This window comes from Staurois parvus, unplaced genomic scaffold, assembly GCF_062004578.1.
Source record: "Staurois parvus isolate SC_StPar_1 unplaced genomic scaffold, SC_StPar_1.0 ptg000059l, whole genome shotgun sequence".
Taxonomy (NCBI): domain Eukaryota; kingdom Metazoa; phylum Chordata; class Amphibia; order Anura; family Ranidae; genus Staurois; species Staurois parvus.
Genome location: NW_028317855.1, coordinates 1,486,319 through 1,511,920, shown reverse-complemented (window position 1 = coordinate 1,511,920; position 25,602 = coordinate 1,486,319). Strand labels below are relative to the sequence as shown.

Here is a 25,602-nt window from a genome sequence, read left to right as displayed (position 1 = left end):
GTGCCCGCTGTCATACCTGGTGACCCGATGCCCGCTGTCGAGCCAGACAATCCGGTACCTGATGACCCGGTGCCCGCTGTTGTGCCAATTGACTCAGAGCCCACTGTCGTGCCTGGTGACTTGGTGCCCACTGTCTTGCCAGATGACGCGGTGCCCGCTGTTGAGCCAAATGACCTGATGCCTGGTGACCCGATGCCCACTGTCCAGCCAGACGATCCAATGTCTGACCCAGTGCCCGCGGTCATACCAGTTGACTCGGAGCCCACTGCCTTGCCAGATGACGCGGTGCCCGCTGTCGAGCCAAATGACCCGATGCCCGCTGTCCAGCCAGACAATCCAATGTCTGACCCAGTGCCCGCGGTCATGCCAGTTGACTCGGAGCCCACTGCCTTGCCAGATGACGCGGTGCCCGCTGTCTAGCCAAATGACCCGATGCCCGCTGTCCAGCCAGACAATCCAATGTCTGACCCAGTGCCCGCGGTCATGCCAGTTGACTCGGAGCCCACTGCCTTGCCAGATGACGCGGTGCCCGCTGTCGAGCCAAGTGACCTGATGCCTGGTGACCCGATGCCCGCTGTCCAGCCAGACGATCCAATGTCTGACCCAGTGCCAGCGGTCATGCCAGTTGACTCGGAGCCCACTGTCGTGCCTGGTGACTCGGTGCCCGCCGCTCCGCCTGGGGGCCCGAGACCTGTCGCTCCGCCTGGGGGTCCGGTGCCCGCCGCTCCGCCTGGGGGTCCGGCGCCCGCCGCTCCGCCTGGGGGCCTGAGACCTGTCGCTCCGCCTGGGGGCCTGAGACCTGACGCTCCGCCTGGGGGCCTGAGACCTGTCGCTACGCCTGGGGGCCTGAGACCTGTCGCTCCGCCTGGGAGTCCGGCGCCCGCCGCTCCGCCTGGGGGCCCGATGCCTGTCGCCCCTCCTGGGGGCCCGGCGCCCGCCGCTCCGCCTGGGGGCCCGGCGCCTGCCCCCCCTCCTGGGGGCCCGATGCCTGTCGCCCCGCCTGGGGGCCCGATGCCTGTCACCCCGCCTGGGGGCCCGATGCCTGTCACCCCTCCTGGGGGCCCGATGCCTGTTGCCCCTCCTGGGGGCCCGGCACCCGCCGCTCCGCCTGGGGGCCCGATGCCTGTCGCCTCGCCTGGGGGCCCGATGCCTGTCGCCCCGCCTGGGGGCCCGATGCCCGTCGCCCCGCCTGGAGGCCCGGCGCCCGCCGCTCCGCCTGGGGGCCCGATGCCCGTCGCCCCGCCTGGGGGCCCGATGCCCGTCGCCCCGCCTGGGGGCCCGGTGCCCGTCGCCCCGCCCGGTGCCCGTCGCCCCGCCCGGGGGCCCGGTGCCCGTCGCCCCGCCCGGGGGCCCGGTGCCCGTCGCCCCGCCCGAGGACCCGGGGCCCGTCGCCCCGCTCAGGGGGCCCGGTGCACGTCGCCCCGCCCGAAGACCCGGTGCCCACCGCTCCGCCCGGTGGCCCGCTGCCTGCTGCTCCGCCTGGTGGCCCGCTGCCTGCTGCTTCGCCTGGTAATCCGATGTGCCTCTGCCCGGAGTCCAGCCCGATGTGCCCGCCGCCCCGCCTGGGGGCCCGATGCCTGTCGCCCCGCCTGGGGGCCCGATGCCTGTCGCCCCTCCTGGGGGCCCGATGCCTGTTGCCCCTCCTGGGGGCCCGGCGCCCGCCGCTCCGCCTGGGGGCCCAATGCCTGTCGCCTCGCCTGGGGGCCCGATGCCTGTCGCCCCGCCTGGGGGCCCGATGCCTGTCGCCCCGCCTGGGGGCCCGGCGCCCGCCGCTCCGCCTGGGGGCCCGATGCCCGTCGCCCCGCCTGGGGGCCCGATGCCCGTCGCCCGCCTGGGGGCCCGATGCCCGTCGCCCCGCCTGGCGGCCCGGTGCCCGTCTCCCCGTCCGGGGGCCCGGTGCCTGTCGCCCCGCCCGGTGCCCATCGCCCCGCCCGGGGGCCCGGTGCCCATCGCCCCGCCCGAGGACCCAGTGCCCATCGCCCCACCCGGGGGCCCAGTGCCCGCCGCCCCGCCCGGTGGCCCGGTGCCCGCCGCTCCGCCCGGTGGCCCGGTGTCCGCCGCTCCGCCCCGTGGCCCGCTGCCCGCCGCTCCGCCCGGTGGCCCGCTGCCTGCTGCTTCGCCTGGTAATCCGATGTGCCTCTGCCCGGAGTCCAGCCCGATGTGCCTCTGCCCGGAGTCCAGCCCGATGTGCCCGCCGCCCCGCCCGGGGGCCCGGTGCCCGTCGCCCCGCCCAAGGACCCGGTGCCCGTCACCCCGCCCGAGGACCCGGTGCCCGTCGCCCCGCCCAGGGGCCCGGTGCCCGCTGCCCCGCCCGATGGCCTGGTGCCCGCCGCTCCGCCCGGTGGCCCGGTGCCCACCACTCCGCCCGGTGGCCCGCTGCCTGCTGCTCCGCCTGGTGGCCCGCTGCCTGCTGCTTCGCCTGGTAATCCGATGTGCCTCTGCCCGGAGTCCAGCCCGATGTGCCTCTGCCCGGAGTCCAGCCCGATGTGCCTCTGCCCGGAGTCCAGCCCGATGTGCCCGCCGCCCCGCCTGGGGGCCTGATGCCTGTCGCCCCGCCTGGGGGCCCGATGCCTGTTGCCCCTCCTGGGGGCCCGGCGCCCGCCGCTCCGCCTGGGGGCCCAATGCCTGTCGCCTCGCCTGGGGGCCCGATGCCTGTCGCCCCGCCTGGGGGCCCGATGCCTGTCGCCCCGCCTGGGGGCCCGGCGCCCGCCGCTCCGCCTGGGGGCCCGATGCCCGTCGCCCCGCCTGGGGGCCCGATGCCCGTCGCCCCGCCTGGGGGCCCGATGCCTGTCACCCGCCTGGCGGCCCGGTGCCCATCGCCCCGTCCGGGGGCCCGGTGCCTGTCGCCCCGCCCGGTGCCCGTCGCCCCGCCCGGGGGCCCGGTGCCCATCGCCCCGCCCGAGGACCCAGTGCCCATCGCCCCGCCCGGGGGCCCAGTGCCCGCCGCCCCGCCCGGTGGCCCGGTGCCCGCCGCTCCGCCCGGTGGCCCGGTGTCCGCCGCTACGCCCCGTGGCCCGCTGCCCGCCGCTCCGCCCGGTGGCCCGCTGCCTGCTGCTTCGCCTGGTAATCCGATGTGCCTCTGCCCGGAGTCCAGCCCGATGTGCCTCTGCCCGGAGTCCAGCCCGATGTGCCTCTGCCCGGAGTCCAGCCCGATGTGCCCGCCGCCCCGCCTGGGGGCCCGATGCCTGTCGCCCCGCCTGGGGGCCCGATGCCTTTCGCCCCGCCTGGGGGCCCGATGCCCGTCGCCCCGCCTGGGGGCCCGGTGCTCGTCGCCCCGCCCGGGGGCCCGGTGCCCGTCGCCCCACCCGAGGACCTGGTGCCCGTCGCCCCGCCCGAGGACCCGGTGCCCGTCGCCCCGCCCAGGGGCCCGGTGCCCGCCGCCCCGCCCGATGGCCTGGTGCCCGCCGCTCCGCCCGGTGGCCCGCTGCCTGCTGCTCCGCCTGGTGGCCCGCTGCCTGCTGCTTCGCCTGGTAATCCGATGTGCCTCTGCCCGGAGTCCAGCCCGATGTGCCTCTGCCCGGAGTCCAGCCCGATGTGCCTCTGCCCGGAGTCCAGCCCGATGTGCCCGTCGCCCCGCCTGGGGGCCCGATGCCCGTCGCCCCGCCTGGCGGCCCGGTGCCCGTCGCCCCGTCCGGGGGCCCGGTGCCCGTCGCCCCGCCCGGGGGCCCGGTGCCCGTCGCCCCGCCCGAGGACCCGGTGCCCGTCGCCCCGCCCGGGGGCCCGGTGCCCGCCTCCCCGCCCGGTGGCCCGGTGCCCGCCGCCCCGCCCGGTGGCCCGGTGCCCGCCGCCCCGCCCGGTGGCCCAGTGCTCGCCGCTCCGCCCAGTGGCCCGCTGCCCGCCACTCCGCCTGGTGGCCCGCTGCCTGCCGCTCCACCTGGTGGCCCGCTGCCTGCTGCTTCGCCTGGTAATCCGATGTGCCTCTGCCCGGAGTCCAGCCCGATGTGCCTCTGCCCGGAGTCCAGCCCGATGTGCCTCTGCCCGGAGTCCAGCCCGATGTGCCCACCGCCCCGCCTGGGGGCCCGATGCCCGTTGCCCCGCCTGGGGGCCCGGTGCTCGTCGCCCCGCCCGGGGGCCCAGTGCCCGTCGCCCCGCCCGGTGCCCGTCGCCCCGCCCGGTGCCCGTCGCCCCGCCCGGGGGCCCGGTGCCCGTCGCCCCGCCCGAGGACCCGGTGCCCGTCGCCCCGCCTAAGGACCCGGTGCCCGTCGCCCCGCCCAGGGGCCCGGTACCCGCCGCCCCGCCCGGTGGCCCGCTGCCCGCCACTCCGCCTGGTGGCCCGCTGCCTGCTGCTCCGCCTGGTGGCCCGCTGCCTGCTGCTTCGCCTGGTAATCCGATGTGCCTCTGCCCGGAGTCCAGCCCGATGTGCCTCTGCCCGGAGTCCAGCCCGATGTGCCTCTGCCCGGAGTCCAGCCCGATGTGCCCACCGCCCCGCCTGGGGGCCCGATGCCCGTTGCCCCGCCTGGGGGCCCGGTGCTCGTCGCCCCGCCCGGGGGCCCGGTGCCCGTCGCCCCGCCCAGTGCCCGTCGCCCCGCCCGGGGGCCCGGTGCCCGTCGCCCCGCCCGAGGACCCGGTGCCCGTCGCCCCGCCCGAGGACCCGGTGCCCGTCGCCCCGCCCAGGGGCCCGGTACCCGCCGCCCCGCCCGGTGGCCCGCTGCCCGCCGCTCCGCCCGGTGGCCCGGTGCACGCCGCTCCGCCCCGTGGCCCGGTGCCCGCCGCTCCGCCCCGTGGCCCGCTGCACGCCGCTCCGCCCGGTGGCCCGCTGCCTGCTGCTCCGCCTGGTGGCCCGCTACCTGCTGCTTCGCCTGGTAATCCGATGTGCCTCTGCCCGGAGTCCAGCCCGATGTGCCTCTGCCTGGAGTCCAGCCCGATGTGCCTCTGCCCGGAGTCCAGGGCAGGGCGGCACTCACAGGGAAAACCACATTTTAAAACGTGGTCCTGCAAAACAGGTAGGGGGCGCGCGCCCGCCCTACCTGTCCCGTGGGTGTCAGCAGCGGGTCCCAGCCGCCAGGTCACGGCCAGTGATTACCGGCCGTTTGGCCGCGATGAGCTGTGATTACTGACAGATAGCAGGGCTGCATTGTTTACACACAGCCCTGTTATCTGTCAGTTGCCGTCAGCTCGTGACAAGCTGCAGAGGGAGAGATGAGTTTCTCTCCCTCGATCAGCTCCCCCCTCCCTCCCCCCCTCCAGCACACACCCCCGCCCCCTAGTAAAACACTCCCCTCACACAGTGAACACTAAAAATGTTAACCCCTTTCTCCCCATTGCCATTAGTACAGTGTCAGTGGTTTTTTTTTTTTCACTGATCACTGTATTGGTGTCACTGGGGATGTCATTGACCCCAAGTCAGTTCCCCCCCAGTGTCAAAATGTCCGCCGCAGTCCCACCATAAGTCGCTGATCGCCACCATTATTAGTATAAATAAAATAAAAAATCCCAGTATCTTTCCCGCCATTTGTAAACACTATAACTTTCACGTAAACCAATTAATTTACACGTATTGGGATTTTTTTTTAGCAGAGACATGTCGCAGAATGCATTTTGGATGAAATTTGTGACAAAATTAGATTTTTTAATTTTTTTTACTGGACATGTTTTATAGCAAAAAGTCCAAAATATTGTTTTTTTGTCTCAAAATTGTCAGCCTTTTTTTTTATAGCGCAAAAAATTAAAAACGCACAGGCGATCAAATACCACCGAAAGAAAGCTCAATTTGTGGAAAAAAAAGGATGTAAATTTAATTTGGGTGCAGTGTTGCATGACTGCGCAATTGTCAAAGTAACGCAGCGCCGTAACACAAACCTCTTCTGTAACCGCTTCCTTACCACCCTACAGCAGAAATACTGCTACAGGGCGGCATGGGTACGTAAAATCACATATATATATATACGTAATTCGCGCTCCCGTGGTTTTCACACCCCTCCCAGATAGCGTCAGATTGCCCGACAGTACACCAGTCATCACATTTAACCCCTTGATTGCCAGGAGCACGCCCATGTACAATAAACCTCCATTGCTAGTATAGTGTCTGAACGGGTCAATACCTTTGATCAGATCAGCACTATACCAGCGTTCACATTAGTATAGCGTCCCCAAAAATGCAGCGTTAGCGGGATCAGCCCCTGCACCTGCCAACACCTGCGTTAAGCCCCTACGCTTACCCCCCCCTTCTCCCCCAGCAAGTGCAGTGTCAGTAGGTCACTGTCACTTGATACATTGCACACAAAACCGCAGTGTTCGCAGAATCAGGCCTGATCTCTGTTAGCACTTGTCGGTAAATTTTGATGACTCTCATATGCAGCAGAGTGCCAGTACTAGTGCCGCTCTACCTTTTGGTGAACTGGCGAGTACCAGCGGTCTAGTACATCTTGGTCTTTCACATACCTCCTTGATTTTTGGAGCTGTTTTTCACGGAATATCTGTATGCGTTGATTGTGGATCAAAGCAGTCTATATGCACAACAATTTATCGCCGCCAACCCAAATTCAAACCTCGCCAGACCATTCGCATGGAAACTCATTACGGTTTTCAAATTTAAATTTTTTTTGGGCCTAACCCTCAACATGGGCATTACTAAAAGAAATGAATTTCGGTTGTATTGGTCCGCAGACCCGATTCATCATATGCCGTGTTCTCTGCTGCCATGGCCAGGCATAGATATGAGAGTATAATGTGTTTTATACATTTCAGCGACAATACACTCTGTCATCCTCGGGGTAACCCTGAATTTGACGGCTCCACAAAATTCAGCCCCTCGCAAATCACCTTAACCTAAAATTTGCAGATGTCTATACTCCCCAGCAAAACATCTGCGTTGATGAGTCCCTTATTAATTTTTCTGGCCGCCTTGCATTCAAACAATTTCTCCCCTGCAAGCGTGCCAGATATGGGGTCAAGATGTAGAAGACCTGTGAGAGGGCAACAGGCTATACTTATAAGTTTCGGATTTACGAGGGAAAAGATAGTCACGTGGAGCCCCCCGGATGCCCAGAATACATGGGGAGCAGTGACAAGATAGTTTGGGACTTGGTGTCATCATTTCTCCATATGGGGTACCACTTTTACGTGGACAATTTTTATTCAAGCGTGCCACTATTTAGACATTTATTCAATCTTGGAACTGGCGCTTGTGACAAAGTGTGACCTAATGTGTGCCCACCATTAGAAGTGGGTGGATGCAGGGTGGTATATTCTAATGGTGGGCATACCACACACTTTTTCTGGCAGAGATTTCTTCTCATTTTTTCCTTCAGTCCACAGGCTGCATACAAAAAAAAAAAGAACATAGCATATATACCCAACAAGGACCAGCGACGTACTGGTACATCACTGGATTTGAATGGTTATACCAGGATGATGCCTACAGCTGCAGGCATCATCTTGGTATGGTTTTTTTCAGCCGGTGATCGGCTTTCATGTAAAAGCAATCCTAGTGGCTAATTGGCTGCAAGACTGCTTTTACAAGCAGTGGGAGATTATGTCCCCCCTCCCCCGCTGCCTTCCACGGCCTTCTCGGGCAGTCTCGTGCCATCGGAGGAACCTGAGAATGCAGCCGGTGTTTCTGCCAGCTGACCATAGAGCTGATTGGACACCAGAATGATGCCAATCATCTCTATAGTCTAAGAATTCGGAAGCTACAAGCATTTCATCACTTCAGTTTCGCAGGATATAAACCGCGCCATTTGTAAATTGGGAAAGCATCTGATCACACCGATTTTGGTTTGATTAGATAATGTAAGGGCAGGGGAGATATCCAGAGTCTGATAGACCCCAGATTTCTCAAAAAAGAATATATGACAATGCCCATTGAAGTTATAAGGGTTATTTACATTCCCTGTTATAGCATTAAAAGTGATTAAAAAAAAAAAATGAAAGGTACAATGTAAAAATAATAAAAAAAAAATCAAAATAACTATAAAAAAAAAAAATTGCCCCTCCCATGTGCGCACACCTGTGTGCACAAGCCTTGACCCTGTGCCGTTATGTAAACAGCGGTTAAACCATGCATGTGAGGTATTGCCGTGAACGTCAGATCGAGGGCAGTAATTCTAACACTAGACCTCCTCTGTAAATCTAAAATGGTGGCTTTTAAAGGCTATTAAAGCGCTGCCTATGGATATTAAAAATGTTTGCAGTTTGTCGCCATTGAACGTGGCATGCGCAGTTTTAAAGCATGTCATGTTTGGTATCTATTTACTCGGCATACCATTATCTTTTATATTTTACCAAACAATTGGCCAATATATTGTGTTTTTGTGCATTAAAAGTAAAAAAAGTGTATTTTTTTTTAAAAAATTGCATTTGAAAAATCGCTGCGCGAGTACTATGTGCCATAAAAAATTGTAGTACCCACCATTTTATTCACTAGGGTGCCTGCTTAAAAAATATATAATGTTTGGGGGTTTAAATTAATTTCCTAGCAAAAAATACTGATTGTTTTCATGTGAACAAAAAGGCTTGGTCTTCAGGTGGTTAGAAGAGTGAATGAAGTGTGGCATAAACTTCTAAAGCTGGGCATAAAACGCCCTCACCCCCCAAAATGACCCCTTTTTGGAAAGTAGTCTACCCAAACTATTTGCTGAGAGGAATGTTGAATCAATAGAAGAATTTATTTTTTTACCACAAGTTTTTGGAAAATGACAAAAATATTTTTTTTTTTTTTTTTTTACACAAAATTGTCACTTAAATTATTTACTGCTCACACATGCCATGGTTATATGTGAAATTACTCCCCAAAATAAATTTTTCTACTTCTTCTGAGTATGGGGGTACCACATGTGAGAGACGTTTTGGCAGTCTAGCCAAGTACAGGACCCCAAAATCCAATAAGCACCTTCAGGCTTTTAAGGGGCTTTATTTCCTCATTACACTTCCAGACTACCTATCACAGTTTCGGAGGCCCTGAAATGCCAGGATAGCACCTAACCCCCCCAAATTACCCCTTTTTGGAAAGTAGACACCCCAAGGAATTTGATAAGAGGCACGGTAAGTATTTTTCAGATCTCATTTGTTGCCACAAGTTTTTGGAAAATGAAGAAAAAAAACAAAAACATATTTTTTCTGTTCTTTTTTTATATTTCAAAACTTTGTGAGAAAAAATTAGATCTGAAAAATACTCACCATGCCTCTTTTTAAATTCCTTGGGGTGCCTACTTTCCAGAAAGGGGTCATTTGGGGGGGGGGGGGTTGGGGCTATCCTGGCATGTCAGGGCCTTTGAAACTGTGATAGGTAGTGAAGTGTAATGAGGAAGTTACGCACCTTCAGGTTACGCACCTTCAGGCTTTCAAAGTGGTCATTGGATTTCAGGCTCCTGTATGTAGCTAGGCTCCCAAAAAGTCTCACACATGTGGTATCCCCATACTCAGTAGAAGTTGCAGAATGTATTTTGGGGTGTAATTCCACATATACCCATGGCTTGTATGAGAAAGAAATCATTTAAATGACAACTTCGTGTAAAAAAGAAAAAAAAAGTTTTTGACATTTTCCAGAAACTTGTGGAAAAAAATAAATCTTCCATGGACTCAATATGCCTCTCAGCAGATAGCTTAGGGTGTCTAATTTCCGAAAAGGAGTCATTTGAGGGTGTTTGTACTATTCTGGTATTTTAGCACCTCAAGAAATGTGATGGGCAGTCAGAAAGTAAAAGCTGTGTAAATTCCATTATCTATACCATAGTTTGTAGACGCTATAACTTTCACAAAAAGCAATCAATATACACTTATTGGGATTTTTTTAACCAAAAACATGTAGCAGAATACATTTTGGCCTAATTTTATGACGAAATTTTAGTTTTTTTAGATATTTTTTATGATCAAAATGAGAAAATATTGTTTTTTTCAAAAAAAATGTTTTTCTTCAAAACTTTTTCTGGTTATAGCGCCAAAAATAAAAAGTGCACAGGTGATCAAATACCACCAAAAGAATGCTCTATTTGTGTTAAAAAAAATGACATAAGTTTCATTTATGTACAATATTGCATGACTGCGCAATTGCCCGTTAAACTAGCTTAGCGCTGTATAGCAAAAAAATGTCGTAAATTGCAGTATCTATACCATAGTTTGTAGACGCTATAACTTTCACACAAAGCAATCAATATACACTTATTGGGATTTTTTTTACCAAAAACATGAGCAGAATACATTTTGGCCTAAATTTATAACTAACTTTGAGTTTACTATATATTTTTTATAGCTGAAAGTAAAAAATATTGTTTTTCTTCAAAATATTTGGTCTTTTTTTGTTTATAGCGTAAAAAATAAAAAGCGCACAGGTGATCAAATACCACCAAAAGAAAGCTCTATTTGTGTGAAAAAAAGGACGTAAATTTCGTTTAGGTGCAGCATTGCATGACCGCACAATTATCAGTTGAATTAGTGAAGTAGCAAAAAAAGGTCATTAAAGGGGGTAAATCCTCTGGAGCTCAAGTGGTTAAAATCTTGCCATCTGCATTCTAAAAATCATATAAACATATATTAAATACTATGCATTCAGAGAGAAATCAATTTCCAGTCAAAGAGTAAAATAAAGAAAAAAATGGGTGGGGATAGGCCTACAGGACATCTCAAATGAAGGATACAAAATTTGATGAATATTTAAAAGGGATCCACAAGTGTGCAAGTGAACTTAAATGCCTCTTCAGTGCTCTTTTCCCCAGAGACCTTTTGTTCCATGTGGCATTTAGCATCCATTTCAAATGCCCACTCAGACATAAGAGTATGAGGTTTAAGCCAGTGTTCAAGGATAACAGTCCTCCCTGTGGTTAAGAAATGACGCAACCATTCTTTTTAATTTGCTTGAAAAAGCCTGGTATCATAGAGAGCACCGTGTTTTGAGGGATTTTGGGAATGTTATCCCTAACAAGTTTATAATATAATTGCAGTATTTTATCCCAAAATGGAACAATTAGCGGGCATGTACCCCAAGAATCGGTCATTGTACTTGGAGCCTCTAGGCACCTCCAACAATCTTTCAGAATAGAGGGATCAATATTACGGAGCACAAAGTGAACCAGTACCACCTGGAGAGTGTTTTATAATTACGCTCCTGCGCTCTTGTCGAAATCAAAGCCTTATGTGTAAATGTCAAGATTTTATCCCACTCCAATTCATCTGGTGTAGTGTAGAGCTTCTCCTCTCAGCTGGAGAAGAAGTGTGGAGCAGAAGGGAAGATTCCCAAAGAAGAAGTTAATAAAACAAAGATAATTACATCGGTTACATTACTGCATGAGCATAGCCTCAAAGTCTGTGTATGGTCTGAAAAGAAGGCCTGGTGTTGATACAGTCTAAAGGTAGTGTTGTAACTGAAAATATTCCAGCAGGCCAGTGATGGAAAATAGCAGGATGGTTGGAGCACCAATAGAGGGTGCCTCGTAAAAGCTGATGTAACAAAGATCTATCAGTTCCAGGGTGGATTTGATTTAAATCAAGTTGATTTAAATCACGATTGACACTGCGGTCACACTGAATGCAAATTGGCATGCGATTTGCATGCCATGCGATTTTCAAATCACATGCCAAGTTGCACCCTAGTGTCCGTAATTAAAGCAGTCATATCGGTGTGGTTCCGACTTGGTCAGAGCCACACTGATTTCCAAAGTAGTCCATGCACTACTTCTGGTGCAATTTGCATAGATATCTGTGTCAGATGTCTTGCAAATTGCACCTGAAATCGGCAGTTAACCTGACTTTGAAATCGTTCGACTTCACTGTAAGTTGCACGATTTCAAAGTCGGGCTTGATGTGACCAGGCTGTTAAATCATGATTTAAATCACTAGTGAAAAGGCTCCATTTAAATCATAATTTTTAAAGAGCAGCTGTCATCTCTGTCCCGCAGCAGCTCCTCTAACCCGCTGTTGACTCACTGACAGTCCCATTCACTTTAATGGGATGGCTGGTGATGCAGCAGTGACACAACAAGGTGAGGGACGTGGCGGCAGCAGGTGAGTGGATGCCCGCTAACAGGCGCTGCCATGATGGATCTAAAATGACAGGTGCTCTTTAAATGTAAGGAATCCAACTCATTCTTGCTGGTAGTTAGAATCTTTAATATTTGCAAACCAAATGAAGGTTTCATTTTTAGAATAATAAGCTGTCAGGTTAGTAAAACAGCGATATCAGAAATGATTTTAGGTTAATCACACATAGCTGGAGAACTACTCAAATTCATTTATTTCATGTTTTTACTCATGGTTACTGTAAAATTGTGTGAATGCATCAATGCAGTGCATGTTAGCTTGCAGAGGTTGGATTCATTGAATGAGTTTATCAAAAATGTAAATATTGCAGAATATACAGCCTCATGCTACATAACTAAGCTCCATTTCATGCTGAATAAACTAAATTATTAATGTATTTTAAATAGAAAACTATCTTTAGATAGATTTTTACTCCAAAAACATCTTATTAAAATACATTTTATAAAAATAAAAAAATCTGATTTTTTAAATTTTTAAAACAAATTAATCATCAATCTTTATCCACCCTGACCAGTTTGCATCTGTGACAAAAAATGAGACATATGTAAGGCTGGAGAAAATGTAAGACTGCCAAACAACAGCGATACAAGTCTAGGCCTGAAAGAGAGGAGAACATTACATAAACTTTCCAGGTACTGAGTGTAGTTAACACTAAGAGCAACAAAGAATCATTGGGGTGGGGGTTGTCCACAGTAATGAAGTAAGATCTGGTTTAATTAGGTAATCTTCCAAATTAGTCCACAAATTCTTAGATCTGCTATGGCACCAGTACAGAATTCTCAATAATGAAGAGACATGGAGATAGAGACATGTTTGGAAGCTCTACCCCTCCCCTGCTTTTGGGCAGCGATAATGTATGGTTCTATATGAATTTACTTAAAGCTGTACTGAGGCAAGTGAAGAATCCTTTGGGCAGGGAAAGCAGTATTGCTTGAAACTCATAAAGTAACTTGGGTAGTATATCCATTTTAATTAAATTTATGCACCCGAACCATGAAAAGTTAGGTTTATCATATTATTTGAGACAGGTAAGGACCATGTGCAACAAGGGAATAAAATTGAAATCTGCAATAGTGGCAAGGGACGTCGGTATATGTATGCCCAAGTACTTGACCAACCCAGTCTGCCACTTGAAAGAGAAATTGGATTGTATACAAGATATTTCCTGAGAAGATAGAGAAATATTTAGGGCTTCTATCTTGCCATAGTTATCTTAACCCTGATTCTGCTCCGATTGCCGCTTGTACCGACCATTGGCCTGTCTTTGGATTACGTCTCTGCCTGCTCCTCCTGTCATATACCGTCTGCTGTTACCAACCCTGGCTTGACTCCTGACTACTTTCCTGCCTTCCGCTTGTACCTCATCTGCTCGTTAGTTGCCGACCTGGACCGTCTGGGTCTGCCTCGTGTCTGTTCTTCAGCTGTGCCTGCAAGTTTCCATGTCCAATACTTGTTGATGAGTCCTGGCAGAGAAGAGTCAGATAAATGTGAGAATGATCCAGCCACAGGATATTTCCAGTGGAGCTATGGGGATGCAAGGTGAGAGCAAATTGGCTGACTAGAAAAAGATCAATTCAGGAATATGTTATGTGCTCCTGAGAAAAAGGTAAAATCTTAAGCAGCAAGCTAGGAGAGTCTCCACACATCCACCAGATTATATTGCAAGAGGAACTTTTAAGCTTATTCATCTGAGTACTAGAAATTGAGCTTCTGTCCATTGAAGTATCTAGAGCAGGATCAGAGGCACAATTGAAGTCCCCCGCTTACAAGAACACCCCTTCAGCAAAGCTCATAAGTTGTTGGAGGTACCGGAGGCTCCAGTCAATTTGTTGCTGGCTTGGGGTGTACACATTAGCCAACGTATATATTTTACCATACGTACCTAAGTCTAATTAAGAGATACCTACCATCAGGGTCGGATTATGTCTCCAGTACTTGGTATGCTAAAGATATGTGTATGAAAATGAGACCCACCCCCCAGATTTCACGTGGATAGTAGTGCTACCTGCGTGTATGTGTGATATGAATGGGACACAGGAGACACTGGGGGGGGCTTAGGAGACTCTATGACAAGGGGGACACAGAAGACACTGTGGGAGGGGGGGACACAGGAGACACTGTGGGGGGGAGACACAGGAAACACTGTTGGAGGGGGGACACAGGAGACACTATTGGAGGGGGGACACAGGAGACACTGTGGGGGGGGCACAGGAGACTCTGTTGGAGGGGGGACACAGGAGACACTGTGGGAGGGTGGGACACAGGAGACACTGTGGGAGGGTTGGACACAGGAGACACCGTGGGAGAGGGCTTAGGAGACACTGTGGGAAAAGGAGCTTAGGAGACACCATGGAAGGGGGGACACAGAAGACTCTGTGGGAGGGGGGACACAGGAGACACTGTAGGGAGGCTTAGGAGATACTGGGAGGGGGAGACACAGGAGACACTGTTGGAGGGGGGACACAGGAGACACTGAGAGGAGGGACACAGGAGACACTGTGGGAGAGGGGCTTAGGAGACACTATGGAAAAGGGGGGCTTAGGAGACACTGTGGAAGGGAGGACACAGGAGACACTGTGGAAGGGAGGACATAGGATACTCTGTGGGAGGGGGGACACAGGAGATTTTGTGAGAGGGGGGGCTTAGGAGACACTTTGGCAGGGGGGACACAAGAGACACTGTGGGTGGGGGACACAGGAGACACTATGGGAGGGGGGGACACAGGACACACTGTGGGAGGGGTGATACAGGACACACTGTGGGGGAGGGGGCTAAGGAGACACTATGGGAGGGGGGGACATAGGAGACTCTGAGACGGGGGTACTTAGGAGGTACTATGGGGGGGGGCTTTAGGAGACACTGTGGAAGGGGGGACACAGAAGACTCTGTGGGAAGGAGGCTTAGGAGATACTGTGGGAGGAGGAACACAGGAGACTGTGAGGGGGCTTAGGAAACACTGTGGGAGGGGGGACACAGGAGACTCTGTGGGACGGGGGCTTAGGGGACTCTTTATGGGGAGGGACAGAGTAAACTACAGTGGGGAGGATTTGATGAGAAAAGGAGAGGGGACACTGCTTTGGGGGATGGGGAGGCAGAGGACACTTTGTTGAGGGCAGAAACCACTGCTATGGGGCAGGGTAGAGGACACTATACAGTGGGGAGGTGGTGATGTGAAGGGGACAGAGGACACTGGTTTGGGGGGGGTAGAGGACATGACAGTGGGGAGATGTGGTGTGAAGGGGGGCAGAGGACACTGCTTTGGGGGGTACAGGACACTACTGTGGGGGAAGGGGGGCAAAGGTCACAGCATTGAGGGTACAGGAAACTACTGTGGGGGGGCAGAGGACACTACAATGGGGGGATGATGAAAAGGCGGCAGAGGACACTACTGTGGGGGGATCTTTGCTTTACTCCATGTTGTCCAGGTAGACTTCAACGTCTGAACAATTGCCTAACCCTGCCATAGACACACTCCTAAACCTTGTGGATAGCCTTCCCAGAAGAGTTGAAGCTGTAGGTAATCGGCTGTATGATACTGTTTTGGCTGATATTTGCTGTAATGTAATTCTGATCCTTTCGGTTTTTAATCATTTTTTGTATGCTTTGGGAGAGGGTGGAATTTGTAAATGGTATATCCACGTCAATCCCTGTGCATGATTTATTTTTATTATTATTATTTATCAAAATGCCACACAAGTTTGTGATTATATTTTTATTTTTTAGTGAAAGGAGTACATTTTTATTTTTTTATTTGTTTTTTTTCAGGACTTGTTACTTTTACTTGATCTTATTGGAGCTCCAACACCTGTTTTCCCAAACTACTTTCAAAATACAATTCGCTGGTATAACAGACTTCAGTCTATTGGTAAGTGTTTTATTCTATAAAATAACAGCTGAGCTAAACATGATATATAACGATACATACAGGTGAAACTCGAAAAATTAGAATATCGTGCAAAAGTTAATTTATTTCAGTAATGCAACTTAAAAGGTGAAACTAATATATGAGATAGACTCATTACATGCAAAGCAAGATAGTTCAAGCCATGATTTGTCATAATTGTGATGATTATGGCTTACAGCTCATGAAAACCCCAAATCCACAATCACAGAAAATTAGAATATTACATGCAATCAATAAAACAAGGATTGTACATAGAACAATATCGGACCTCTGAGAAGTATAAGCATGCATGTGGTTTGGACCCCTTTTGCAGCAATTACTGCCTCAATGCTGTGTGGCATGGAAGCTATCAGCCTGTGGCACTGCTGAGGTGTTATGGAAGAGCAGGATGCTTCAATAGCGGACTTCATCTCTTCTGCATTGTTCGGTCTCATGTCTCTCATCTTTCTCTTGGCAATGCCCCATAGATTCTCTATGGGGTTCAGGTCAGGAGAGTTTGCTGGCCAATCAAGCACAGTAATCCCACGGTCATTGAACCAGGTTTTGGTGCTTTTGGCAGTGCGGGCAGGTGCCAAGTCCTGCTGGAAAATGAAGTCAGCATCCCCATAAAGCTCGTCTGCGGAAGGAAGCATGAAGTGCTCCAAAATCTCCTGGTAGACGGCTGCATTGACCCTGGACTTAATGAAGCACAGTGGACCAACACCATCAGATCACATGGCTCCCCAAATCAACACAGACTGTGGAAACTTCAAACTGGACTTCAAGCATCTTGCAGTGTGTGCCTCTCCGTTCTTCCTCCATATTCTGGGTCCTTGGCTTCCAAATGAGATGCAAAAGTTGCTCTCATCAGAAAAGAGGACTTTGGACCACTGAGCAACAGAACAGGTCTGTTTTTCTTTAGCCCAGTTAATACGCTTCTGATGTTGTTAGGACATTTGAAGCCCATGTCCAGGATCCGTCTGTGCTCTTGATGCACTGACTCCAGCCTCAGTCCACTCCTTGTGAAAGTCCCCAACACTTTTGAATGGCCTTTTCCTGACAATCCTCTCCAGGCTGTAGTCATCCCTGCTGCTTGTGCACCTTTTTCTTCCACACTTTTCCCTTCCACATAACTTTCTATTAATGTGCTTTGATACAGCACTTTGGGAACATCCAACTTCTTTTGCAATTCCCTTTTGAGGCTTTCCCTCCTTATGGAGGGTGTCAATGATGGTTTTCTGCACAACTGTCAGGTCAGCAGTCTTTCCCATGATTGTGATTCCTACTGAACCAGACTGAGAGACCATTTAAAGGCTCAGGAAATCCTTTGTAGGTGTTATGGCTTAATTAGCTGATTAGAGTGGGACACATATTGCACCTTTTCACAATATTCTAATTTTCTGAGATTGTGGATTTGGGGTTTCCATGAGCTGTAAGCCATAATCATCACAATTATGACAAATCACAGCTTGAACTATGTTGCTTTGCATGTAATGAGTCTATCTCATATATTACTTTCACCTTTTAAGTTGCATTACTGAAATAAATGAACTTTTGCACGATATTCTAATTTTTTGAGTTTCAGCTGTATGTGTGATAAATAATTATATATATGAAACATACTTTCTGAGCTGGCTTTGTACTCTCAAAAGTTTCCTTTCTATTTTTTGTACCCTAACCAACCAAAATCTGAGGGTGTTTTTTTACAAGGACCCACAGTGGGGTGCCTAAATATTTTTTAACATTTTTAAAATACTGCTACAGAGTAAACGCGCAACATGGATTTTTCAAATCATTCTGAAATTTCAAAAGAGAAAAATTGCTGACATCTCAACAGTCTAAATTTTGAACATCTAAGTGTGGTCATACTGTATGTACAGAGCAGGTGGTTCCAGCTATTTACGTCAATGCAATAAAGTCAGCTTGGAAAAAAGAGAAAAACAGCCTAGAGCTGAACATAAAGAAAAAAATGTATTATTTTAAAGCATCTACTCAAATACTTGCTGATGCTTGATCATGCTTTAAGATGATTGTTTTAGAACAAAAAGCCCATCGCAGGAACTAGTTAGGCTCCCACAGTAACTAGTTCTAGCTAGCTAGAAAAAAAAAAGCTGGAATCATTCCTAAATGCATAGAGTACAGTATAACTGGATATTAACATTTATAGGTAATAACACCACAGTGCTGTACTTACAGTACTCTAGGAGCTGAGTAAAAGTAAACGATTTACCAAACAAAACAACGGCCAAACATGGGACAGGTATCAAGTAGAGGTAGATTTTGTACACAGAAAATGATCCAGAGTTGTTTGCTGAATTGTACAGTACAGGATGTGGCCAGTTTATTCATACACCATTGGTTATAGGCTCGTACTTTCAGGTGATTGGACACTGGCAAGCTTTTGAGGACACACTTTCCTGGGGCACCTCTTATATAACCACAAGTTTTTGCTCGTGCCTGAAGATGATGGACCTCTTCTCCTCTGCAGAGAAATTAGCTTCATTAGTTTATTATTTTTTCTTTATAATTTTCTCTTCCAGTCCTCTGATTCTTCAATCAACCTTCTTGTCTTTTAATTCCTACACAGAAGCAGTGTATCTTAGGAGCCATGCCTGGATGCCACACTATGGAAATGGCCTGTAATGTTGCTTCAGGCACTGGATCCTGTGTGGGGCGCTCAACTTGGCACTTGGTATTATGCATTGAGTTAGCCACAGGTTGCTCTACAGGTGAAGGCCATGGTTCATCACTTTGGAACCAAGCCCCTGAATACCTCTTTGGGATATACCCACTGTGATGGGCAAAGCCCAGACTTTATATTAATTCCAGTGTTGTGGAAATTCAACCACTCGGAGCTCAGTCACAGCTGGATGACTAGGGGTTACATCACCGGTCGCAGACATTACTGCTGATTTTGCTTTCCTTATAAGGTGCTTAGGCACTTCCTTCCACCCTTTTGCGATAAGGATTCATTGAAAGATGGCCTACACCTTGGTTTTCGCATACTACTTTCAGACACGCTTACCCTCACACTCTATTCCTTGAGTACCCCACAGAAGGATACACCCACTTGTAGCTGTGGTTGATTCAAAATAACAGGTGAACAATCACTTTGCCAAAGGCCTGCACAACTCTCCGAGACCTCAGAATGACAATGTGTCCCTTGCACCAGAGCAGGACCCAGTTTTAACACCAGTCTCAGCATACGATTATAACTGTGTTTCAAACAAGCAACAAATGGCCTACATGACAAAAGCAGAGTTTTTCCATCCATGTCACATTTCCTGGGACAGATTACAGCATTAATTCAGCCATCTTTGTTCAGGGCTGAGAAACTCCCTTATTCTTCTATTCTCGTTTCTCAATTTTAGTTGGGCCCTGATATGCCAATCCTAGAGGAGGCAGAAACAGAAGGGAATGCAGAGGATGTTGAGGCAGTGTTAGAGGAAACCTATCAAGATTTCTCTCTCCCACATTGTCACTGTATTGAAGAGGGAGCTTTACACAACATGTTTGCTAACATTGAAAAATTCCTTACCTCTGTCCGCAAAAACCTTGGCAGTGTGCAAATCGACTCTCCTCCATCTCGCTATGCATCTTTGGGAAAAAAGAGACCAACAAAATCTTGCAAAGTATTCCGTGTTCATGAACAGATAGACCGTGCAATTTATAATAATTGGGACACACCTGAATGGATTTTCATTCCCCCAAAAATCTATCCAATGGAATACTGTGGTTGATCCTGCTGTCTTTGTCCTAAAGAAAACATCTCACACTATACCTACCCAACCCAAATAAGCTCAATCCAATTGTGAAAGCTCTAAACAAGTAGAAAGGAAAATTAACTCAATATAATAAATAGATACACTGTATTGCCAAACGTATTGGGACACCCCTCCAACTCATTGGATTCAGGTGTTCCAATCACCTCCATGGCCACAGGTCTATGAAATCAAGCACCTAGGCATGCAGACTGCTTCTACAAACATTTGGGAAAGAACGGGTCCATAAAGAAATGGATGTGCGAGTTTGGGGTGGAGGAACATGACTGGCCTACACAGAGTCCTGACCTCAACCCGATAGAACACCTTTGGGATTAATTAGAGCAGAGACTGTGAGCCAGGCCCTCTCGTCCGACATCAGTGCCTGACCTCACAAATGCACTTCTGGAAGAATGGTCAAACATTCCCATAGACAAAGCCCTAAACCTTGTGGACAGCCTTCCCAGAAGAGTTGAAGCTGTTATAGCTGCAAAGGGGCCAACTCAATATTGAACCCTACGGACTAACACTGGGATGCCATTTAAGTTCCCGTGCGTGTAAAGGCAGGTGTCCCAATACTTTTGGCAATACAGTGTACATACATGAAAAATAAATACATACATACATGGATAGCCCCAGGTTGAGTGCTGCTTATAAAATGGTAGATACCCAAGAGCTTGTAGTCCGTGTGGTAGATAATATGTGTATGTGTATTGTAATATTCAGGGGTAATACTCCTCGGGACCCGAAGCTGTTTGTCTTAAACATAAAGGTGTTTATTTTTCTTTGAAATGAAAACAAAACACTACCTTCAGAAGCAACACAGAATTCACTTAACTCCAGAACAGAGAACAGAAATGTCCGTTTATCAGCCCAAACAGCATAAAGGAAACATAAAGAAGCATAAAGGTCAGAGACGGGATTTACCCCAAGGTTAGCACAGTCCAGCTCTGGCTGTTTGGCAGCTCCCAGCACATGTGCAGCACTCCAACAGATCTCCCTCCAAATTCCTACCTCTAACACCTAATACTCAGAGCTTCTTGTTTTATGTGCTGCTTCCCGGAGGCTGCTTTACCCTGTAGGAACTAGAGTCCCTGTAGTCAGGAATGGAGGTTCTTTTCCCACCCCAATATCACTATGAACCTCCTTTATATGACTACCCTGGAATATCTCAGCCATCACGGGTGAGACCCCTGAGTACACACACATTTCTCTTAAAGGGACCATAAGCCAAATATTGGTGCCACATAGCACCAGTCCAGGACCCATCCTTGACATCCTGTACATATCCCCACCCCCCCAGCCTCAATGTGTTGGAGGCACCATTTGACCTCATACAATGTACTAAGGAGAGGGCATCTACATTGTGATGCCATCTCTCTGGTCTGTATTCTACTCCAAAGTTGAACTGGAGAGAAAAGAACTATCTCATTAGCCGGGCATTGGCCTGCTTATTTTGTCTCATCAGTGGGGCATAGTCTGACACCAGGTGACACCTGCCTAGCAGAAAGTACTGCAGAGAGTCCAGAGCTCATTTTTTAATTTTTTTTTTTTATTCTTTATTTGTTTCTGGATACTTCCTTACAAAGGTTAATGTAAACATCAGTGTATAATACCGAGATATAGATTTGATAATTACATCACATGTCCAACGTTCGCTAAACACGAGTCAACAGCAAGGTCACATCACATTGAATCAAAAAACTGACATACTGCAATTACAGGTTCCAAGTTGAATGAGTAAGATAAAACATTCTACCATACTGTTCTACTTATGGCTTAGTCATATATAGCTACCTGAATTTGTTGATGAAACAGACACTGGATACCTACTATGGTGAGACAGCAAGTATGATCTAAGTATAAACTAGGAAAATAAATGTAGCAGAGGGTATGAGAGAAGAAAAGCGGGGGTATATTAAAGGAGGAGGAAGAAGAGGGAAGGAGGAAAAAATAAAGGGGAGGAGGAGGAGGAAAGGGGAGGGAAGGCAAGTCACACTCCAGGGGATATCCTCCGATCCGGTCTTCAAGGACAAAAGTGTAATCCCCCCGTGGAGCACTTTAAGGTGCATCAGGGTCAGCTTGTGACATGATATCACACACATACCTGCTGTCAGAGGCTAATGGAGAGAGGGCTTCCCTTGCGGCTAAGTTTCAGACTCCCCTGAGAGTGGGACAGCAGGAGTCAGGCCCAAAGTGGCACAGGTCGCCTGTAGGAGTGCTCGTTGGTGGTCCACCCAGGAGCACAGCTGATGCACTGAGATGGGATCTGCAGACAGGTGGTGCCTGTGCGAGGTATGCAAGCCTTCCGGGGAACAGAGGATCACAGAATAACCAGTTCAAAGCTGAGGTCAGGTACCAGGTGAAAATCAGAGCAGACGTAGTCAGGTGGGATAGCCGAGGTCATACACAGTGGAGCAAGAGGGAATATCCATTAGCCAAGTCGAGGTCAGATCAGGGATTAAGCAGTGAAGACAGGTCCAAGAGCAAGCCAAGTCGGTATCAGGAAATCACAGATCACAATAGCACAGGAACAGGAACCAGGTACTGGGAAGCCAGAGATCAACCAGAATGTCAGGGATCGCGGCTCCGGAATCCGGGATCGCGGCGTCTTCCCCCGCGCATGCGCACTGGCGGCAGATCACGCCGGGACACAGGCACTAGGTCCCGGTGAGCCGCGGCTGACAGGACGCCGCGCATGTGCAGCAGGAGCCGCGGGCGCGCCTCAGGCATCCAATGACAGCCGGGGGCGCGTCCTAGCTGGCCAATGACAGTGCAGGGCGCACTATTTAAAGATGCCCTGCACTGTCACAGATTGCCGCAAGATCTATCTGTGATCCTGAGTTCCTGTACCCGTTCTAGTGACCCTGATTGACCCTGACTACGCTGCCTTCTCCTGTGATTGACCCGGATTGCCCTGACTACGCTGCCTTCTCCTGTGATTGACCCGGATTGCCCTGACTACTCTGCCTTCTCCTATTCTGACCCCTGGCTTGCCTGACCATTCTACGGACTGATTACCCTGCTGATCCTGCGTGTGACCTGACTACTCTTTGCCTGCCGATTCGGTACCCCGCTGACCCCCACGGGACCACGATCCGTTACCACCCTGCTAGGGCCGCCGTCCTCTTCACATCTGGCTCTCCCAGTACCTGCATACGTCCCCGGAGGCTTCCTCAGCCACTGGTGGGCCTGCTCAGAGGTCGTGACCTGGCTCGGGACTGTTACAAGTCCATCCCCACCATCAGGGGCCCTGGTTAAAGCACAGCCCGGGCTTAGACCCCACGCTCTGGGTAGGTCGGTCAGTTGGCAGCCTGAGGCACCACCTGGCGGATCATAACACAGCACCTGAGAGTAGTGCAGGGCTTCCTTATAAATGCCGTTTGGAGCCAGATTTGAGCCGATGTGAACTTCTGCGGCCATGCAAGGTACTGGCAGGCTGCATTCACCAGATGAATCGTGACGGAAGCCTTATACTTTTGGACAGGCCACTCCATCAGGTGGAGGAGGCAGGCTACCGGATTTCCACTCAGATCTACAGATGTCAACTGCTTAACTGTGGCCGCCACATCCTCCCAAAAGGGACATATTCCAGGGCAAAACCAGAAGATGTGAGCTAAAGTACCGATGCCTTGGACACAACACCAGCATATGTCCCCAGACTCCCAAAGTTACAGTCAATTTTGTGGAGTATATATGGTACTCGGTACTATCTGGCAAGTAGCTTAAATCCTGTTTCCCGGTATTTGTTTGCTATAGATGACTTATGTGCCAGCAGCAGAATCTTGTCTACCTGCTCAGGTGTAAAAGTCATTCTGAGGTCTGTTTCCCAATGGGGAACAAATGCTGCTGGGGCTTAGTCGGAAGACGTGTTCAGGAGACTGTACAGGAGTGTATGTCTAGATGGTTCTTCCTTTCGACACAGCTTTTTGAATGGCATGAGTGCACTTGGGGAGAAATCTAGTTTCACAAATGTCAGAAGATAATGTCTAAGCTGCATGACACGCCAACTGTCTAGGGACGGATCCAAGCGAGAGATAGTTCAGAATAGGAGGGAAACCGTCCATGTGACCAAAAGTCAACCAGGTGAAATTTCACGGTTTGACATAGGTTTCTGAGATTTCTATTGGTAAAGGCTGGGGAGAAGTCAGGATTTCCTGTAACAGGTGTCATAGGAGAGATCTTAGGATAGATAGGTCTGTAGATCGGAGGACTGACTGGGCTACATGAAGTGAAGCTCCGATTGTTGGGTGGGTCTGTATCTCTGCTGGAATCCAAGAAGACAACCATGGCAAGCCCTGCAGAGGGATGGCAGTGTCCTCGCTCTCCATGCCCACTCACTGTTTCATATCTCCGTTACAGTGCCAGTCCACTATCCTTGTGAGGTGGGCAGCCTGGTAATAACGTGCTATATCTGGGAGGTCTAAACCCCCTCAAACCTTAGAGCTAGTGAGTAGGTGGAATTTAAGCTGTGACAGCTTGTGGGACCAAAGGAATTCCCAGATTAAAGAGCGGATGCGTTTAAAGAATTTGTCAGGGATCCGGGTATGGCCAGAGATGTGTGGACTGACACAGGGAACAGCAGGCTTCAGAAATGATGAAATAATAATAAAATTTATTAGAAGCACAAATATACAAATGCACATGCAACCAAAAACCAAACCTCCAACTAATAATAGATATGTACAATTGTAGTCTGGGCTGGAGAGGTGGAGTGGTCAGGCAGGCCGGGTCAGGAACAATCGGGCAGACAAGGTACAACAGGAGCAGGCAGGAGAATGGTCAGGAATAGCCGGGGTCAGTGCAGGCGGAGTTCTAGCAGAGTCAGAGTCAAGCAGGCAGGATACAGGAAACAGGATCAGGACAACAGGGCACATGGGGAAACACCAAGGCACTGATTGCAGGCCTGGTTCTGCTTAAATATACCTCCTGCAATCAGCCTCAGGTGATGGCTTGATTGCAGGAGTGAGATCCTGGCTGCTGAAAGCACCCACTGGCAAGCACCAGTACTGCAGCCCAAACGGCAGGTGAGCCCATTCCTGACACACCCGCTGGCAAGCACCGGTACTACAGCCCACAGGGCAGGTGAGCCCATTCCTGACAGAATGTCATAGGAATGGTCACGGGTAAGGCCTGGAGCAGATAGAGAATCCGGGGAAGTATTGTCCTTTTCAAGGTGTTGCAGCACCCAAACCATGTCAGCATATGCCACCGTTTCAGGTCTGGAGTAATGTTTTGAAGTAAAGGGATAACATTTGCCTGGTATATATCTGCCAGATCGTAGGTTATCTTCGTACCCAAGTATGTGATTGAGCAGTCTTCCCAATGAAAAGAGAAGTTGTCTCGGAGAGATTGAAGGTCCCGGGATGGAATTGTGACATTGCTGATTTCGTCAAGCTCATTTTGAAATCTGAATCTCCATAAATGCGTAGTTCCTGCAGAATGAAAGGCAGAGTTGTATTATAGCGAGTAACAAAAAAAAATCAGGCCGTCTGCAAAAGCGGCGAGTTTGTGATGTCCCGAGGTTTTGTCATCCAGCAATATCGGAGTTCCTTCTGACCGAGTAGAAAAAGGGCTCCAAGGTGAGAATAAAAATTATCGGAGATAGAGGGCAGCCCTGTCTCATACCATTTGTAATCTGAAGTACTCCGACCGAGTATCATTTACCCTTACTGATGCCGACGAATGTGAGTACAGAGAGAGGATCCACCCTAACAGGTGGGGTCTCAGGCCTTTGTGTTGCAGGGTGACCCGCATAAAATGCTAGGCCACCCTGTCAAAGGCCTTCTCTGAGTCCGTGGAGAGCAATAAAAGGGGTTGCTTGGAGGATTGTGCCGTGTGAATTAGGTTTAAAACCCTGGTTGTGTTGTCTCTAGCTTCATGAGATGGTACAAAGCCAGCTTGGTCTAAATGAATCAAATTTGAGATTTATGGAATCAATAGATTTGCTAGAATTTTCGAGAAAAGTTTCAGGTCCACATTAAG

At 50.5% G+C, this 25,602-nt stretch overlaps 1 protein-coding gene across 2 annotated transcripts in view; it reads left to right on the top strand.

The window, feature by feature from the left end:
• The window catches only part of QPCT (glutaminyl-peptide cyclotransferase), a 204,285-nt gene that overhangs the window by 151,248 nt on the left and 27,435 nt on the right, over positions 1-25,602 (top strand). For both annotated transcript variants that reach the window (XM_089668536.1, XM_089668537.1), the window contains one exon: positions 15,739-15,838. In XM_089668536.1, coding sequence (XP_089524662.1) covers positions 15,739-15,838 — 100 coding nt within the window. The remainder of the gene's footprint in view (positions 1-15,738; positions 15,839-25,602) is intronic.